The sequence below is a fragment of the Lepidochelys olivacea genome, assembly GCF_965140295.1.
Source record: "Lepidochelys olivacea isolate rLepOli2 genome assembly, chromosome: 6".
In the NCBI taxonomy this organism is placed as follows: domain Eukaryota; kingdom Metazoa; phylum Chordata; order Testudines; family Cheloniidae; genus Lepidochelys; species Lepidochelys olivacea.
Window position 1 is genome coordinate 124,241,867 of NC_140416.1, and position 17,699 is coordinate 124,259,565.

General features: G+C 44.8%; 1 protein-coding gene across 1 annotated transcript; it reads right to left on the reverse strand.

The window, feature by feature from the left end:
* Positions 1-1,901: 1,901 nt before the first annotated feature.
* Positions 1,902-16,881, reverse strand: LRR1 (leucine rich repeat protein 1). The gene is made up of 4 exons (XM_084632399.1): positions 16,446-16,881; positions 14,743-14,841; positions 7,139-7,866; positions 1,902-4,001 (listed from the first exon to the last, which is right to left on the reverse strand). The coding sequence occupies exons 1-4, from the start codon at positions 16,644-16,646 to the stop codon at positions 3,749-3,751; spliced, it is 1,281 nt and encodes a 426-aa protein (XP_084488525.1). The 5' UTR covers positions 16,647-16,881; the 3' UTR covers positions 1,902-3,748.
* Between the last annotated feature and the right edge of the window lie 818 nt (positions 16,882-17,699).

Here is a 17,699-nt window from a genome sequence, read left to right on the forward strand (position 1 = left end):
TCATGGATTGCAATGGCCCCCCACTGTGGATTTTCCATTTCCAAACTGATTGCCTACAGCAATTCGGCATTGCGAGCTCCCAGAGCATAATTGTCTCCACTTGCAGTGCAGCTTTCATTTTGGTGTCACTGCACTGGATGGCTCAGACCTGCCTTACAATGCAATCCCCCCTATCAGTGCTCATTTCTTGGGCCTCGGAACAGCAATCCACCCTGTGGAGCAGCAACCTGGCTCCCCACCCCTCCAACACAGTGTGTCCCTCAGCATCCAGTACATCTCTGCCTCTTTCTCATTGCAATACTGGTTGTAGTATTACTCATTCAAGCCCTGGAAATACAGGAGAATTGTGCATCTTGTATTAGCAGTGGCCATCCTGTAATTACAATGGCCACCCTACTTATCTCTTCAGGGCCCATATATCTGCCAGAGAGATGGCAAAGACCAAAAAGCAGCAAGAGGGACTGAGAGTTTAAAAAAAATAGAATAAAAAAGGTGCACAAATTATGGAATGTGGAAAGCATTATGGGATGGAGAAAGTGGCATGGTGGGAACTTGACCCCTAAATCCCTTGGTAAAGTGCTGGTATTCCACAAGACATTGAGCAGGACAATGGCACAGGGCATACTGGGATACCTACCTGTCGCACACTGCATTCTACTTCAATGCAGGCACGCGTGGTATGTGCACCAATGCAAGCTCCCAAGCGTGCGTGAGTCAAACTGATACATAAAAGGCATACACAAAAGTTGACATAATTTGCGTTGACCAAACGTTGTAGCGTAGACGGGGCTGTAAAACTAGCTAAAAGGTAGTTTGTGGCAAACGGATCTAGAGCTTTCCTCCCTGATGGAATTCAGTGACAATATTTAAAAGCAACACCCGGAGACTACATTCTGCCACTGCTTTAAAGTAGCTATGTTAGTAGTAGGATAATGCCCCATGCAGCATGCTTCTTTGAGGGTTAAATATCCCTTCCCTCTTCACACACAAGTGCATAGATGGCTGGAGCATTCTAGCACCACTTTGTGGTTACAGAAGGGAATTTTTGTTTTAGTGCAAGCTATGCTTCACATCGGTTGATAAACCTAATAACAAAATGAAGACTTTAGTTGCAGACAAACCTAATCCAGATGTTTGTCAGGATTTTATTTCACCACCTTTACTAGCATTATCTATCACTGCTACTGTTGCACAAAAGCACTGCTCTCACATTTCACCTAGAAGCTGGTGTAAGTTTCTTATTGTAGTTCTCCATCTTTCCATGCTGGAAGTGCTGCATTTCATCACTGCTCTCCTTCAGATGATCAGTTTCCCTGGTTTTCTTTATATTCCTCTGGTCCTGAAGTGAATCTCTATCCTTGCAATTTAGAGCAAACATACACTACCCTCAATTTTGTGGCAGATTGCTGCTGCCTAGTCACAGCCTCTGTGCAATGTGGTATTTACAGTTTTACAGGTACAGTTGTTTGTAGTTATTGTATCAGAGGGTATTTGAACAGCATGGTTTATTTCCATATTTGTAAATGCTTTGTGGCTAAATGAAGACAAACCAATCAGGCTACCTATTAGCAATCTTAAATTCAAATTGTAGATTATTTCTGTAAATTTTATGGGGTGCGGTGAGGATAAACACATTAAAGATTATGAGGCACTCAGATATTACAATAATGGATACCAGGAGTACAATAGCGCTAGGCTAATTTTATCAAGTAAATCCACTTAAAAGGTAGCCAATAGTTAAGTGCCCTTGAAAGTTAGGCTATGTAAAATTGCAGTGTTAGTTAAGTTTGTTTATTTTTTTAAGGTAGAAGGCTAAATGTGAGGTACTAATTACATTTCAAAGAAGTCTCATGTTTGAGAATCCTTAACTTCAAAATTATTTGACCAATTGCTTTCACATTTGCAAAAGAGATTCCAGTCTATTCAGAGTAAATCCCAACATAGTTTCCCCGTGCAAAGTTATCGGGATTTATAATGGAATTCTGGTCACAAGATTAACTAAGGAGCTGCTGCAGACTGTTTCCATGTTTGGGATAAATTTTAATATCTGTAACTCCAAAACAGCTTGACCAGGTTTCTTCATAGTATTAAAAAGTTTTCCTTAGCTTTAAGCATACACCTGGCAATTTTCAAGTCAAAAGTTAAAAAGGACTTGGGCTAAAAGTATTGGAGCACCATAATTGTAAGAGAGAAGTTGGTCTCTCCATAACATATCAAAATAAGTCAACTCACCCAATGTGTTCAGGTTGGATCACGTAGTGTATTTCATGGAATATTCTGATATGTAATCAAAGAACATACAAATGAAAATAAGTCTTCATAGGAAGTTCTCCCAGAATCACATTAAATAAAAATGCAAGTGACTTCTATGAGAACGCAGAAGTTTTTCACCTATTCATGTCTTCCCTTTGGGAAGTCCTTCATGTGCTTCATGGTCACTAAGCGAACTGGTCAAATGACATGTACTCAAATGCCAGCAATACACAGGTGACACTCAGCTCTACCTACTCTTCACTACATATGACCATATCACTACCACCACCATGGCCCAGTGCTTGGATGAGATCAGTTCATGAATAAAGAACAGCTGGCTGAAGCTGAACCCAAGCAACGCAGAGGTGGTGCTGGTGGCAAGAGGAATGGACTTTGGAGTTGCAGTCTCCTTTGGTTGAAGGTTGGAGCTTCTGAGCAATCAAGCCACAGACAAGACATGAATTAGCAGTGTGGAAGCTCTCTAAACATTTCAATATCTTGGTCAAGATAAGAGACTGGGACTAGTGACCGGAAAGCATTAGATGATTATAACGGACAAGTGCAATTGTAACACAAAGCAACATTTGTATAAATTCACATGTGCAAGAAAAAGAATTTCACCATTTAATAATTGAAGTAATCACATAATGAACATCCCAAGAACCTTAAAAATTTGCATGATGCTTAGAAATAGTAAACAATTTAGGTTGTGAATGTGAAGCTGTCATTTCTCTTTCATATGACAGTTATAAAAACACACAAACATTTGTTCAGATAAAAATATCATAATACTGTTTCCTGTTTGAGGTGAGCACCCTATACATGGAATTGTTTATGGAACCGAAAATACCTGAAGAGTGTTTTAGAACTAGTCATGCTCTTTGGCAGCAGAATACTTTGTTGTTCCGCAATAAACTAGCGAGTGAATAGACATAGGACTCCCGCTTGCTGGCAGGAAAGGCACCACACTGTGCTCTTACGAAGGAGAATAGGAGATTCTGGACTAGGAAAAAAGTCTAGTACTCTCTAACTGATAGAATTCAGAGCATCAAGCAAGGGAGGGTGTACAAGATTGACAACAGAAACAAGCAGAAATTCACCCAACTCTCTCCTTCTGGCAAGGAGAGGTCACCTAATCCATTTAAAAAAAAAAGCATAAAGAGAAAAAATAATGAAGCTTTGGAGAATGTTACAGCCATATAAGCAAGCTAAAATACATTCTTACTAAGAAGATTCAAGTTGGGAGCGATCTCTCTCTCTGCACTAAAGTGATAGCTACTTAAGATTAAAGAAACTTTAAAGCACAGATACACCACATCAGGCTTACGGTGAGAAGGCTTTGTAAGTTTGACATTATTAACTATTTGTAGTGCACATTCAATGGTTTGTCTCCATTTCATAATAGCAAACAAGGACAGCCAAGCAACATTTGATTTCAGAGTCCTCCATCACTGGATGAAACTTCCCACAACAGTGCCTTTGCTGTCCCTTAAGGTCACCTATTACTCTGCAGATATCTATCTAGAAACTGGGAATAACAAGTTAGAGAGCAAAAATAACAGACAATGGGTGCCTCTGTACCTCCCATGTTATCTACAAGGACCACAGTATGAGCTACGTGGTGGAGATTCATGGTCACTGTTGTCTGAATGAAGCAGCTTAGACAGGCACTTCCACATTGACATGTTTTAGCTACTTCCAGATCTTCACAGAGGTGAGAAGGAAGGAGATGACGACTGTAAGGGATTCTGTTGAAAAAGATGAGTTTGTGTGAACATACTGCAACATTAACCAATACCAGTCAAATTTAGTGATTGACACATGCATTGCTAACAATTGTGCCATGAGATAACCCTTTATAAGAGGAAATAAACATAATTCAAATCTGAAAGACCTGTTCATCATCTACAATGACAGACTAGCGTTACAGCCAAGAAAAGTAAATAAATTGCAACCATGTTCCTGGTTGCTCTGTTAAGAATCAGGAACCTGGATCAAGACAGACAGAGTGAAAAAGAGCCAGAGGGCCATGCTGGTTATAAAAAAAAAATCATTACAGTGCTAGGACAGATGCAGGGAGAAAAGAAGAGGGGCAACAAAAATTTAGCCACCACACCACACATTTGCCCTCCCCCCCACACCGGTCAGCAAGGTCTCTGTATGTTCCCCCCCACCCTCCAATCCATTCATAATACATCAAATATCTCAAAGCCGGTGACATAGAAAAGACAGTGATGTCAAATATTACTCTTAGGATAAATTAGATATTTATTAAAACTGCTTTGAAATAAACAAAATGGTAGTATGTCCTAGACACCCTAACTCGGACTTCTTGCTGACTTACCTACTGCTGACTTACCTACCTTCTCTGTCATGACACTCAATAATTACTTCAGATCAAGAACTAGAACCAAGGATTCTCCCTCATGCAATTATTGTTTTAAATAACCATAAGAGACTCTGCCCCCCCAAATTAGTTTGCTGCCTTTGATCTGTTCCCAGTTCCCTCTAATTAGAAGAGTGAAGCCACAGATAATCCAAATTCCGATTTTGCATATGGAATACTATGCTGCTACAAAGTATAAACACAGATCCCAAATATAGTTTAGGGGTTTTGGGAAGGGTTCCTTCTGAGGTCTTGTCTATACTACGGGGGAGACCGTTACGCTACTTCAGCTAAGTGATAACGTAGCTGATGTCAATGTACTTAGATCTACTTACCATAGGGTCCACATTACACTATGTCAATGGGAGACACTCTCCTGTCAAATCCCCATGTGCTTCTCATTCAGGTTGAGTATAGGAGTCCATGGGAGAGCGACCTGTGGTCGATTTAGCGGGTCTAGTGAAGACTCCCTAAATCGACCACCGATGCATTGATCCCCTGGTAAGTGTAGACAAACCCTCAATCTCCCCATATCCTTGGAGTCAATTAGCAGCAATGTATTAAAATGATTATGCTTGGCATATTAACTAAAAGAAGCCCTCCTGAAATCTAACTGGCTAGTGTACTGGCATTAAGTTCTCCAGACAGACCCTACTAAAAGGGAGCTGGTAGCAACCCCTATATTTAGGTTGCTTAGCACTTTTTTGAGAAGTATATACTAGCTTGTCACAAGTGTACTTTGTATTTGGAAGTTGGGAAAAAAAGTATTCACAAAACTTCATCAGGACTGTACTGAGTAACTCACCTGCGAAGGGGAGGTCAGTGGCAGTGAGAATATGAACTAGATATGAGCTAGCCAGTGAGAATATGAGATATGAACTAGTCAGTAAATTCACATTACAAGAGTGTCCCAAATACCCGTAGGTACTTGTAACCTGTACTTCCAGACCAGTGGACAGGGCTTTACAGCTTATATTTTAGAGAGAGGGCTGGAGAAAGATTCCAGAATTTTGATAATCTACATTTTATTTCCCCTTTCTTCTGTCTCTGGGTCCTATGTTAAACCTTCCCCACACCTCTCTTCTAATCCAAACCCCAATTTCTTGTGTAGTCCAGAAGCAGCAGACTCTTACATCTTGCAGCTTGGGACTTGAGCATTTTTCCTCTGCCTGTCTCCCCTAGGGGTTGTTACTGGGCATGGCAGCTCCACTCCTAACACAGCTGCTGGTTTCTATACAGACCGACAGGCAGTAACATTTAGTTGTTGCACACTGTAGTAGACCCCGGGGAGTACAGATGGCAGACACTGGCCTTGCAGGGAGGCTGCTTATTTCCTGCAAGAGTGAGATAGTAATTATTTTTAGGCCACGTCTACACTGCCCACCAGATTGGCGGGTAGTGATCGATTTATCGCGTCTAGTATAGACGCTATAAATCAATCCCTGATCGCTCCGCCGTCGACTCCGGAACTCCACCAGGGCGAGAGGCGGAAGCGGAGTCTACAGGGGAACGGCGGCCGTCGATCCTGCGCCGCGAGGACACGAAATAAGTGATTCTAAGTCGATCTAAGATACATTGACTTCAGCTACGCTATTCTCATAGCTGAAGTTGCGTATCTTAGATCGACTCTCCCCCCAGTGTAGACCAGGCCTTAGTTACTCAGAGCTGGGTCTTTTCAAGTTAGAGGTGAAAAGCTCCATATCCTAACCCCTAAAGCCAGTTAGCAATCCTGATGCTGCAGTGCTTCAAGAAAGCCAGTGGTAAGGTAGATAGAAACCTCAATTGGAATGATGTAGCTACAGCTATACATTTACCTTCCAAGCAGTCACCTCACATTTAACCAAAATCTTTCCAACGCTGCTCAGATCTTCTTTAAGGCCCTGTCCATACAAAGAGCAGAACAAGCTACAAACACATTTGCAGCTGGCAGTTTCAGTGTGGATCGGTTTCTTTTCCTTTTCAAAAACCAGCATATTAGCAGAAAGTGGATACCCACTAGCAAATATTTAGCATGATTTCTAACATGGGTGTGTGAACACAAGCTGAGTGGCAACCATGCGTGAAAGCAGCCTCAAGCCATAGTGGATAGGACCCAATATGAACTATACACCCACATGACAAAACCTCCCCACAATAGGAACCCTGCACTGGTAGTTTCAGAAGAGACCAATATTCATGGAAACAGGTGTATTCTTATAACTTGAGAGAGCAGATGTTCATTTCTGAAACTATACCTGTTCTGTGGATAGAGGGTGTCAATCTACAGGTTTCACTGACCCCCCCCCCCTTCAAAAGCTTCAAGTTACAGTTAAAACAATCTCAGACTCTCACCAGTATTACACTGAGCCTTGAGAGATGAACTTATATTGAGTTTAAAGGAACTTTTCTGCTACCCTGTAATTTACTGTAATTGCATATGTTAGAAGTCATAAAGTTAAACACTTGCCAGGTTGTTTATCATTCTTTTTCAAAGCTATAGATGAATCATTCTATTCTTACCTGTAATTTACTGTTGCTCTTGCAGCAGATTCTAGTAAAGTTAATGGTATTTTTAGCTGTATGCTGGGAACAAGAGGATTAGGCTGTTCAAAAGGGTTTCCAAAGAGATCTAACTTCTCAAGTGAGAGATTTCTGAAGTCACTGGGCAAAAAAGGAAGCTTATTACGGGCTGCTGACAGGAAGCGCAGTTGACTTAGCTGGCCCATCTTGAACGGCAACCTAATCAACTCATTATCATCCAGCTTTAAGTGAATGAGTTCTTGCAGTTGACAAAACTGAACTGGAAGTGCTTTGATTTTATTTTGGCTGAGGTCCAAAAACTGGAGAGACTTCTGAAGCGTGGAGTTGCACAGAGCTACGCAGAAGGACTCCAAGTGATTGTTGTGCAGATTAAGCTCCTGAAGGCTGACGAGGTCACCAATAGTTTCTGGCAGCTTTTTTATATGATTGTGGCTTAAGTCTAGTTTTCGGAGTTTTTTCAGACAAAGCATTCGCATGTCGACTCGGGCGAGTTTGCAGTATGAGGCCTGCAGTTGTTCGAGGGAGTAAGGGAAATTTTTGGTTAGCGGATAGTCTCGTCTCGACGTAATGATCATCTTAGTTTTAGGTTTTTCAACTTCCGAAGTCTTTGCTGGTACCAAGACTGAGAGCGGCAGGGCTTCAACATCGGTGCCTCGGTGAGCCAGCCTCACTGCTGCAAGGAAGCTCTTTAAATTGCTAGCATTTGCCTACAAAAACAAAAACAGAATAACTCTAAACATTTCACTTTTAAACCTCCTGGACTTGTGCTAGTGCTTTCTAAACTCTTTTGTACAGAAGGGTGTCCAGTGATGCTGAGTCAGCAGAGTAATGAAAATGGCTAGGGGGAAAAAAGAGGCTTAATTCAGGCTTGTTTTGAATTCTCTAGTAACTGTATTTAAGTGCCAATGATAAAAAATTCAGGTAGGGAAGTTACAACCTCCCCTAACCAGTCAGAGCAAACAAAATGCACTACATAGCTCAAAAAAAGAACAAAGCGCAAGAGTTTGAAGCTGAGAATAAGGGTTGGAAAAGGAGGGCAGCAAGTCACAGCTGGAACAGGTTAACATGCCTGTTTCTATAGACTATACACATGGGGTGGAGGGGGAGACAGAGTTTTAAGGCTATAAACAGTGTTTCTGACAGCCCCTAGGCAGGGAGGGAAAAACAAACAAACCAAACACCCACCCCCCCAAAAAAACAAACAAAAAAACAAAGGTTGAGCATGGGTGGCATTTGAAGTTTGAGGCACAATGGAAACTCTGGACTAACAGGTTTAACATCCTTAGAGCAAGTTCAGATGTTCTGAGACAGAGAGGTTAACTGGTTGCCCATAGTCACACAGGAAGCTTCTGGTAGAACCAGGAAGCCTCCCTACTTTTCTGAGGAAACAATCATCCTTGCTTCAGGTTGGGTGCAGCATGATGATAGCACCACTGACATATCACATGGATCAGTTTGAGGAATACCAGATGACTTGCATGTTGAGTAAAGATCTAGCACAACTTTAATAGATTTAAAGGAGATCTGTATTGGTACAGTTGAGGTTAAATAGTATGGCGTCACTTTCAAATGCCTCAGCTCTTTTGAAAGCCTCTCAGTACAGATCTAATCCAAACTACCTCTCTCAGAAAATTAACTGGCATGCGGTAAGCAGCCAGATTAAGCTATTACGCACCTCAGAAAAACAAAAAAAACAAAAAGGAAGCAGACGATGAGGTGTTCCCACAGACAACATGCACTTCTCTCTCAAAGCAGGAGAGGAAGAGGAGTCTTGTGCTTCAGAACTGTACAGAGACTTGGAAGATCTATACTCTGTTCCCAGCTCTGACAGCTCTTTGAGAGCTTGGCCACAGTCGCTCAGTCTATATGCTTCAGTTCTCCATCTGTAAAATGGAGGATAGTAATTCCTTTCTTCCAGCCATTGTCTGTTTAGATTGTAAATTCTAGAGGGCAGTGGACTGTCTCTTACTATGTGTCTGAAGCACCCAGCACAGTGGGGCCCTGATCCTGGGGGCCCTTAGGCGCTATGGTCATACAGATAAGCCGTATTTGATTAAGATAGCAGTAAGGGCCAAATAAACCTGATCGCACTGCTAACAGTATTACTGGCTTTCTTACTAAGCCCACAAATATCTAATGTAAATTAACTCCCCGTTTAATATCAAAGGTGGCAAATCAAATCTGAACATAAGAAAAAATATCCCCCCGATCATTGGGGAAGTGGGTAGATTTGTTGTGACTATACGCCAGAGAACAAAAGTTATAGGTAAGATTTCCTTTGCTCTAGAAGTGGATATCACAGCAGATGCCAACTCTTGGAAACTAAGCAGCTCTGGGATGCCAGAGGCTGAAGGTAAAACATTCTGCAACTTCAAGATGACAATACCTTGTCTTTTGGTGTCTCAAAAAGAAAATCCTACCACATTGTCTAAGCAAAGTTAGTATGATACCCCTAAACAAGAACAAGTTGAGGAGAAAACCCAAAAAGACATGCCTATGCAAATAAAATAGGCAAATGGTTACTCTCAGAAGTGCTCAGGATCCTGTGATAGTAATAAGTGAAAACTGGAATCAAAATATCAGAGTCCCAGCAATAAAAAAGGCTATTGTAAAAGTAAGCAGTCTGTGTTGCTGCCCTACAAATCTCTCGGACCGGAACTGATCTGAAGCTGGCTACGTAAGTAGACACTCCTTGGATCTAATGATTCCTTCTAATGATCTTTTGCTCCAGGGTTATAAAATAAAGCACTGGATGGATGTTCCAAAGATCTTCAGTCTACTCCAGAGAAATTAGGAACCTGTCTACAACAAGGTTATGAAAGAGAACATTACCAGAAAGGATATGGAAATATTGTTGGCAGGGAGATTAACTAGTTAAGCTAGAATTCTCACTTTTGGAAAGAATCTAGGATGAATCCCCTCGGGTAGACAGTGCCCTCTGCCCCCTTCAGGCTATGATGGGCCAAGCCTTGCACTGCAGTCCCACATCCTGCTTAGCAGCACGGGGCAGGGAGGCAGGTTCTGGGAGACCAGCCCAAGGGTGCTGGGGTTTGGGCAGATTCCTCCCTCTTAGGGCCTAGGACTGTGTTTTGCTAGGGACATTCAGCAATCACACCCCCACTCTGTTGCCATAAAAAAAAATATGTGCCAGCTCCATAAGTAACCTGTCCCCTCACCTCCAGGAGCTCTCCTGGACGGGGCTGCTGTTGAGTCTCTGGCAGGAGGCTCTTCTTCTACAGGCTGCACAGAGGTTTGTCTTCTCCAGGAAGGTGTGGGACATGGAAGATGTTCCTAGCCCTGAAGAAGCTGGTGGGCTTGGACCAGGCTCCAGTCAGAGATAAGAACATGCTTGTAGGACTGTAGTCCATGAACCAGTCTCTGCAGAACAGATTTGCCAAGGGGTCCAGTATAATACGAAAATTGTTATCTGAGGGGACAGGAACACAGGGAAAAAATCATACTCTAGCACTGACTCCAGGGGAAGAATTTTGTTGAGGAATATATTCCTACTCAGGAGATCGAAGTCACCAGCATCCACTGGAACTATGAAACCAATGATGATATCATGAAGGCTGTTGTCTGGGATGTAGCTGACAAAGGAAAATACAAAGCCAGAGCACCACTAATTCTTAAAGAATTTAGAGTGGATGTGTTCCTAGATCGTGAAGCTCATTCTAGAAGCTGAAATCACTGTCATCTGAAAATCTGAACTCAAAATTAGAGTGGCTCAGAAGGGGGTTGCATCAGTTTTGTGAAATGTCAACATTCACCTACAATGAAACATGGAGCTTTTTAATAAAAGGTTTTAAATGTAATAAGCAGCTCATGATTTACCTTCAACTGCTTCACGGAATGCTGAAGTTAGCCACTAAATAAACTCTAAATGGATACTGTAACCTAGATTGACAGATGAAGTCAGTCAAGCAGTTTTTCTGTAGATATGTAATGAAATCCAAATGGGTCTTTAAGCCACACACATTTTCCACTTCAATTTTTATACCTCTTGTAAACCTCTGAGCCGCCAGCAGGCCTTCAGCCTTTTGCTCAGAAACAAACCTTTGGATTTGTACCATTTCAGAATCAATACTGAGAGAGAAGGACCTTCAATCAGGATGCAAAGAATAATCCTGGGGGCATTCTGCGCCATTAAAAATTCTGCAAATTTTATTTGTCAAAATAATACTACATAATCACGCCAGTTTCAATTATTTTGGTAATTTATTTCAATACACCTGTCAGCAAGTATGTCTGCAACAGTACAGAGACACAAAAAAGTTCCCCCAGGAGTAAAGAGTTAAAGAAACCCCGATGACAACCCAGTTCCTGTTTCTCTACCCCCTCCCCCACCACCCCACCTGCAGGGTCACCCCCGCCAATACACCCGAACCACCTCCTCTCCAGAGCCCAGCTGCCAGGAACCCTCGAGCTCCGTGGTTCTCAAACTGTGGGTCGAGACCCCAAAGTGGGTTGTGGCCCCATTTTAATGGGGTCGCCAGGGCTGGCTTAGACTTGCTGGGGCCCAGGTTCAAAGCCTAAGACCAAGGGCTTCAGCCCTGGGTGTCAGGGTTAAGGTTACAGGCCCCCTGCCTGGGGCTGAAGCCCTTGGGCTTTGGCTTTGCCCCCCCACTCCGGATGGGCTAAGGATTTGGTCCCCCCTCTTGTAGTAATTGTTGTCAGAAGGGGGTCGCAGTGCAATGAAGTTTGAGAACCCCTGCTCTAGCTCCCTCTCCCTCCCTCCCTCCAGCAGGGTCTTCTATGTGCAAGTTGGGCTCTGCAGAGTAGAGTGGCCCCTAGTGATGGCCAGCAGCACTGCAGCCCATTTCTGTGGGGGAAGGGAACCTCTGCATGCACGTTAATTTCTGCAAAATTCTGCATTGCACAGTGGCGCAGAATTCCCGCAGGAGTAAAAGCAGCACACTGGCTCTGAATGATCTTATGTGACAAAGTTTTCCTCCTACACAGGATGCAGCCATCGTTATCACAATTGTGAATCAGAAGAATTTGCAAGTCCTTCCCCTACTGCAGATTTTCCCTATATCAACACACAGACAGTGCATCTGAGAGGTCAGTTATCAGAATGCAGAGAAAAAGTGTGTTTTATCACCACCACATCCAGCACATTCTATCAGTTAAACAAACACAGCTCAATCATCAGGCCAAATACTCTCAGCAACGATGTTCCTGAAACTTGCAGGTTCAGATCAATCCTCTCTGCTAGATCCATGAGTTGTGGATCCCTTCTTGGTAAAATAATTCTTGTAACTATTTATACCTAGCAGGGCTCCTATGTACTCTGGTTATCCTTGAGAAACAATCTAAGACTGAATAGTTTAATATGAACCCTAACTCCAGCATGACAGTGGTAGGACAGGCAGGTGCCATTCAATGGCTTGTAAAATCACATCTGATTACTCAGTCATCCTGACAGGGAAATTATGGACTCCTACCAACCAGCCACACGGCACAGCCACACGGCACAGCCACACACAAGATCTGCCAAAACCACCACCTTTAAAGAAACATCCTACTGAAAGTGGAAAGGCACTACATGCTCTACCAATGCCAGAAACAGACTTCAACCCTAACATAAATAATTGTTGGTCTTATAAAGGAGGAAGGTGAGACAGGACAGAGTCAGCCCTAAAATGAACAGAATTATATTGTTTTAAATTAATTTAAAGCATCATTTTAATTAAATTTAACACATTTAATTTTTTTTTTTTAAATACTGTATCCACCAAACTGAAGTGCTAAGGTTTTGAATGGCTTCAGAAGTGAGTGGAGGCACGAAGTCCTCAGATACCAAGGTGATGAGCGCTGTATAAATGGACAGGCAGGCAAGGAGGTTGGGGGTAGAACTGGTAGGTGAGAAACTCCCTGCCCCCGTAAGCAAAACCATTTTCAGGGGCTGGAAGTGCTGGTTCAATGGGTTCTTCCCAGAACCTCCAGTTCTCAGAAGCTTACTGTTCGAATCCATTAAACAGATAAATAAATGCTTATTGCAAGGATGTTATCAAGTGTTCCTAGCATTGCTTCTAAGGTTTCAACTTTTCTGTAAGGCTACTGAAGCTATTTTTCTGTTCACAAGGACCATAAGCTGTTATTAAATTTAATTCTCTGAACAACTTTTCTTCAAAGATAGAATATATTTTCCTCATAGTACCTACATTTCCTTCTTCGCATAAATCCGAAAATTGACTTCATTTAGATTAGAGACTCAGGAATACAGCACACAAGCGGAAGGGCACCGGGAACCAGTGCGGCTTCCTAAACAAAAGGGTAAACAATCTACTTTTCTTCTAGCCACACAACCTAATTTTGAGATTTTAGAAAAATAATCCTAGAAAGATTCGAGGTTTTCCTAAATTTTGCATCAGTTCTAGACAGGCATTAATTGAGCAATAAGAGAGACAGCAAATGTATTGCTGGTACATTAACAGAGGCCTCTAATTTTGCAGCACAAGCTGAATAATCATTTTAACAGTGCATTATTCATACATTCACAGAAGCATTGAAGCAATTGTAAGGAAAATCCATGTAGTAAGCTGTTTTGGAAAAGAGACAACGTAACGTGGGAGGAGTAACGGAGGACTGGCTAGATGAAAAATAAAGAGATAAGGGATGCTGCTTTTTAAAGGAAAGAGGAGAGAAAAAACACTAGACAAATGAGGAAACCGAGTGGCAGAGATAGAACAGCGGGGATTTGGAAAAACAAAGGAAAGAAAGTTAACGTATCAAAGCAAAAGCAGCAGGGCTCAGCTTTTTCTGCAAAATGAGGGGATAACCCAAAGATCCCTCCCCATTTTAAGATATATATAACAAGTTAATTATATTTCTGAATAATCTCAGACCATATATCCAAAGGCTATTCCTTTGTGCCTGGTTAAGTTTGTGGGCCCCCAAAATAATTGTCTGGCAGGCCCAAATTGCTAAGACTAACACTGATTACAGCCTAAATTTTCCTTTAAAAACATTAGGGAAAATTGCTCAGGTATCTGCATTGTGACTTTTCATTCACTCTGAATAGAGAGATGCCTTATACAGTATAAAGGCAGACAGAAGCAAATGACATCCTGTCAAACTTCCTGGCTTGAGCATTTATACTCTATATGACATCAGTACAATACAGTTTTATTTCTATACAGCAGACTTCATACAGATCACCCCAGAATACTTTCTAGTCCAGATATTGCTTTGGACAACAAGCAATTAAAGCCATGCAAACAAATATGCACAGGCACGTAGGTTATGGAACACTTAACTGTGGAAACCTAGCTAAGGCTGGTCTAGTGCCAGTGCCATGAACTCCTACACAGGGGATCCACCTCTAACACCAGATTGAGACCTCACACTACATGCACCAATAGGTGCCGCGAATGCTGTAGAGTCAGAATGCATGTCAGGTAAGAAAACACCTCAGGAAGGTTTTATATGCCAACTTTTCCAGGGCTTGACATGTGTTTACTAGCTACAGAAAGAGCAACATTCAAGACCACAGAAAAAAGGGAGGGGTCTCCCAGTGAACCACCCACATAAAATAAAAGAAAGCCAGACAGAAAGCTAGCCCGCTATCAGTTCTCTACCTTGCTGAGACAGACATCCACTGCAGGTTCCTTCAGACGAACAGTAGCTTTCCCTTCCTCCACAAATTTGGTGAAGAACTGCTCAATGTTCTCCTTCAACTGTTGAAAGAAAGAGAGGAAAAAAGTGGAGAGCTTGAGTGTAAAGTCTTCCCAAGAAATCAGGGGGTATTTAATTTTGGTTAAAACAACAGTAAAAGCACCTTTCAAGATACAGTTTCAAAGTATAATTGGGCTTAATAACTATTCCTGGTGTAGTACTAAGTACACAATTTCTTTTTTCTTTATCTAGTACAAATCAAGTTTGCAAATCCTTACCATGTAAATAACAGAGACATCACTACAACAGTGACCTTTCATTTAGAGAAACATTATACAGTAACAATAATCAGATCTCTCTATTTTACAAGTTATTGCCATATTACAGAATGAGCATATTTACACATCCCAAGACATGTCATTTCTAAAAGTCTTTGCTCAATTTATTACATACATTTAACAACCCAGGCATAGCTATCAAATGTCAATATTAAAAAACACAATGTTTCTAATGCAGACATAGGAATCTTGTAGGGATGGAGAACACACTTGAGCTTTGCTAGTGCCTAAGTGAAAAGCACAACCAGATACCCAATGTTGTGCTGTTCTGTAACCTCTATTGAAAATGTTCAGCTATATCTGGACTAACAAGAAGTTGAATACATACAGTCCCATCTGATTTTAGAGCCTGTTTAATTTAAGTTTAGTTTCTTCAGGATACTCTGTCTACTGAACAGTCATGTGGCTAGCTGGCAGAATCACACAATGAAAGGGACATTAACTCAAGTCGTACTTTTGTCTGAAATGTTTACATGCTATTGTTATGAAGACCAAGAATTGCCAAGATCCCAAAAGGTAATGGCTTGGAGTGGTTAGTCTCAGTTCATTCATTTTGCAGACAGGCAGCTTCCCCTGCTTGAATGGGTTGTTCTCATTGCATCAGAAGAACCACTTTCAAAAGAGAGGAAAAGGGGAGGGAGAAGCCCCTGACTCTGAGAGAGAGCTAAGGCGCTGGTGTACGCAGGTACCACTCTCCAGCCATGCCTCGAAAGGGACCATTGTTTCACAGCACTCTCAGGGGTGCCACCTGCAGGGAGACGGGGCGGGCGTCTCACCTTAGGTAGCCCGGGTGCTGTGGCCACAGGAAATCTTACCCCCTACCCGGCTCGGTGAAGTCACACTGGGTCCAGTGTGTGCAGGTCTCCCCTTGTACCTTGCCCTGGGAGGGGACAGAGTCTCCCCTTGTACCTGACGCAGCCCAAAGGAGAGAAGGAGCCGGTGACTATTACCCGGACGAGGGTTGGGGAGTCTCCCCTCGGGCCGGGCCCGGCCCGGCCCCGGGGGAGAGAGGGCGGAGGCGGGGGGGTCTCCCCTCGGGCCGGGCCCGGCGGGGGGGAGGGCGGAGGCGGGGGGGGGGGTCTCCCCTCGGGCCGGGCCCGGCGGGGGGGAGGGCGGAGGCGGGGGGGGGTCACCCGTCGGGCCGTCCCGGCGGGGGGGAGGGGAGAGATGAATGTGGGGGGGTCTCCCCTCGGGCCCGGGGGGGAGAGGGCGGAGGCGGGGGGGTCTCCCGTCGGGCCGGCCCCGGGGGGGGAGGGGAGAGGCGAATGGCGGAGGTGGGGGGGTCTCCCCTCGGGCCCGGGGGGGAGAGGGCGGAGGCGGGGCCTCACCTTGTACCTGGCCCCGGCCCGGTCCCGCGCGGTGCAGACCATCAGGTAGACGCCGTGGCCGGCGCCGGGCCCCCCGCGGCCGGGCGGCCTGTCGGGCTGCCGGCCCAGGGAGAGCAGCGCGCGGGCGCCCTTGGCCCGGCCCCGCAGGCCGCAGGCGGGCAGCAGGCGGCTCCGCACCTCCACCTCGCACTGCAGCCTCATGCCCGGCCCGCTCAGGCAGCGCGCGCCCGCCCGCCCGGGGGTCCTGCGGCCGCTCGGGCTCCCGGCGCAGCCTGGCGGAGCCGCCCGCGCGCTGCCTGACTCCTCTGGGCCCTCCCTCCGCTGGGGCTTCGTCTGTGCGGCGCGTTTGCCACGACGGGGCCCGAGCTGCGGTCTCCGCCCCGGCCAGGGACCCCCTGGGCGAGAGCGGGGGCCGCCTGGCTGCGGGAGTTTTACAGGCAGGGGTGAGGACACCCCGACCGCGTGAGGACCCCTCGCGGGCGAGCGCGGGGCCCCTTGTTGGCCCCGCCCCCTCGGGGCTGCTCTTGCTCCGCCTGGCGGTGGAGGCCGGCGTAGCCCGGGGCGGCCGAGCCCCGCTCCGGGGGGTTCGGCGGGGCGGGGCTCGCGCCAGTCTCCTGCTCGCTCCGAGCCTGGGCCGGACTCCCCCTGCCCTGCGTCGCAGCAGCGTGGGGGCAAGCGCCAGCCGGCGGGATCCGGGGGGGCCCCAAATGACCCCAGGCACTGGGGGGCGGGCAGGGCCCTACCTGTGCTTCGGTGCGATGGGGTCACTAACTTACCTACGCTGCAAGTCCCTTGGATCAGGGGCTGTCTAGTGTGTGGCTTGTCCAGCGCCGTGCACACCGTCAGCACTTAGCTACTGGTAACAATCATACCTGCCTGGGGCAGCATCCGCCTAGCCCAACTGCTTACCAGATCAAACTACACCCCTGTAACCCTTGCTGTACATCAGGGCATGCATCTACGATGGCTACCAAGAGTAGGAGTAGATTCTTCGTTTCTTGATGTGTTAGGCTCAAGATGGGATGTCTTTCTGGAACGGAAGATATTGCGTTAATGAAATACAGATTATTGGGCTCAGTACAGGGTTAATGGAGTGAAGTTTTCTGGCCTGTGTTATACAGGAGGTCAAAACAGATGATCTAATGGCCCATTCTGGGCTTGGAATCTGTGAAGCTGAAAAGATGCATATTTCTCTTATGTAGACAGACATATTTCTCTTATGTAGCCATTCTTTTCATGGCTGTGGTAATCGAT